The 1,279-nt window shown below is 36.4% G+C and overlaps 1 protein-coding gene across 1 annotated transcript; it reads right to left on the reverse strand.

Annotated features, from left to right (window-relative positions):
* LOC120069653 (Integrase-type DNA-binding superfamily protein) lies at nt 1–687 on the reverse strand. Its single transcript, XM_039021436.2, has one exon. It carries the CDS (start codon nt 617–619, stop codon nt 188–190), a length of 432 nt encoding a protein of 143 aa, XP_038877364.1. The 5' UTR covers nt 620–687; the 3' UTR covers nt 1–187.
* Nucleotides 688–1,279: the final 592 nt, after the last annotated feature.

The following is a 1,279-nucleotide window of genomic DNA, read 5'->3' on the forward strand; positions in this document are numbered from 1 at the left end:
TATAAATGGCAAGAAGTCATTGTGCCATTACAAAAGAAAAGTTTTGAAAACCTTGAAAAAGGCTAAATAGAATATTAGCCTATTTGATGACAGTGACGCTTTTTTTTTTTTTTTTTTTTTTTTTTTTTTTTTTGGCAGCAACTTGTTTTGAGCTGAGCCAAGAAAACTCGAAACTGTGTGTGGATTTTTAGCCTCTCTTATCACTTTCTTCTCCATAGTCAAGAAGATCTTCAAGCACTTTATCATCCAAATACTCAAATTCAATCACTTCATTTTGCCGCATTGACATTGAAGAAGAAGATGAAGACGACCCACTTGAATATCTGCCGCCACCGCCGCCACCGCCGGAGCTGGTGAGTGGATACTCATTGGGAAAATTCAAAATGGCCAAATGACCTCTCATGTTGTAAGCCGCTCGATCGTAAGCACGTGCGGCTTCTTCCGCCGTGTTGAAAGTACCCAGCCATATGCGCACTCCTTGCCTTCTTGAGTCGCGTATTTCAGCTGCGAATTTTCCCCATGGCCGCCGCCGTACTCCCCGATAACGGATCTCTCTACTGCCTCCGGCCGTCGTTGAATCCTCCGCATAACCTCTCCCACGGCCTCCACTCTCGTCCATCGGGGTTTTTTTGTGTTTTTAAATTAATGGGTTTTCTTTATAAAAAAAAAAACTTTTTTTTTTCAATAAAAATTCTTTATTTTGCATGGGATGTATATGAAACGTTACCTGGTTTCGTATTTATAGATGTGGTATATGGTTCGGCCGGCTTTGTCAAAAAAGATTGGCCAATGAAAGCTTAAACACCCACGTGGGTTCTCGTTTGAAAAATTTTCTTAAAGGTCAATATCATGAAGAAATTATTGAAATAATTATATAGATATATATAAAGCACTGAAAGGAAATTAAATTCATCCAACCAAAGTATGTACTTTTTGGAACATCATCACTACCTCATTCAAAATTTTCAAACTAATAAAGCCTCCCTCATCCACTCAATTTTATCTAATAAAAACTTGATTATTCATATAGCTAATTTGAAATTTTGACTATGGATTTATTTTGGTTAGATTTGAGTTTGAAGAATCCATTTTTATTTTTATTTTTTTGGAAAATTTGATTGAATTTTTTATATGAATACAAAAGTGCTCAATTATTACATCCACAATCTGCATGAAAGCAATGGGATTTACAGTCCAATGCATCGGGATGTTTTGTAGAAGGTGGAGGTGGCTAACAATGCTTTCTAGGGTTCTTTTTGTTTTTGATGTTAAATGCTTC

Source organism: Benincasa hispida, chromosome 1, assembly GCF_027475165.1.
Source record: "Benincasa hispida cultivar pf3 chromosome 1, pf3_genome.v1.1, whole genome shotgun sequence".
In the NCBI taxonomy this organism is placed as follows: domain Eukaryota; kingdom Viridiplantae; phylum Streptophyta; class Magnoliopsida; order Cucurbitales; family Cucurbitaceae; genus Benincasa; species Benincasa hispida.

Bases quoted from the DNA above. Each gene is read 5' to 3' on its own strand.
- LOC120069653 (XM_039021436.2), bottom strand. From the start codon at position 619: ATGGACGAGAGTGGAGGCCGTGGGAGAGGTTATGCGGAGGATTCAACG.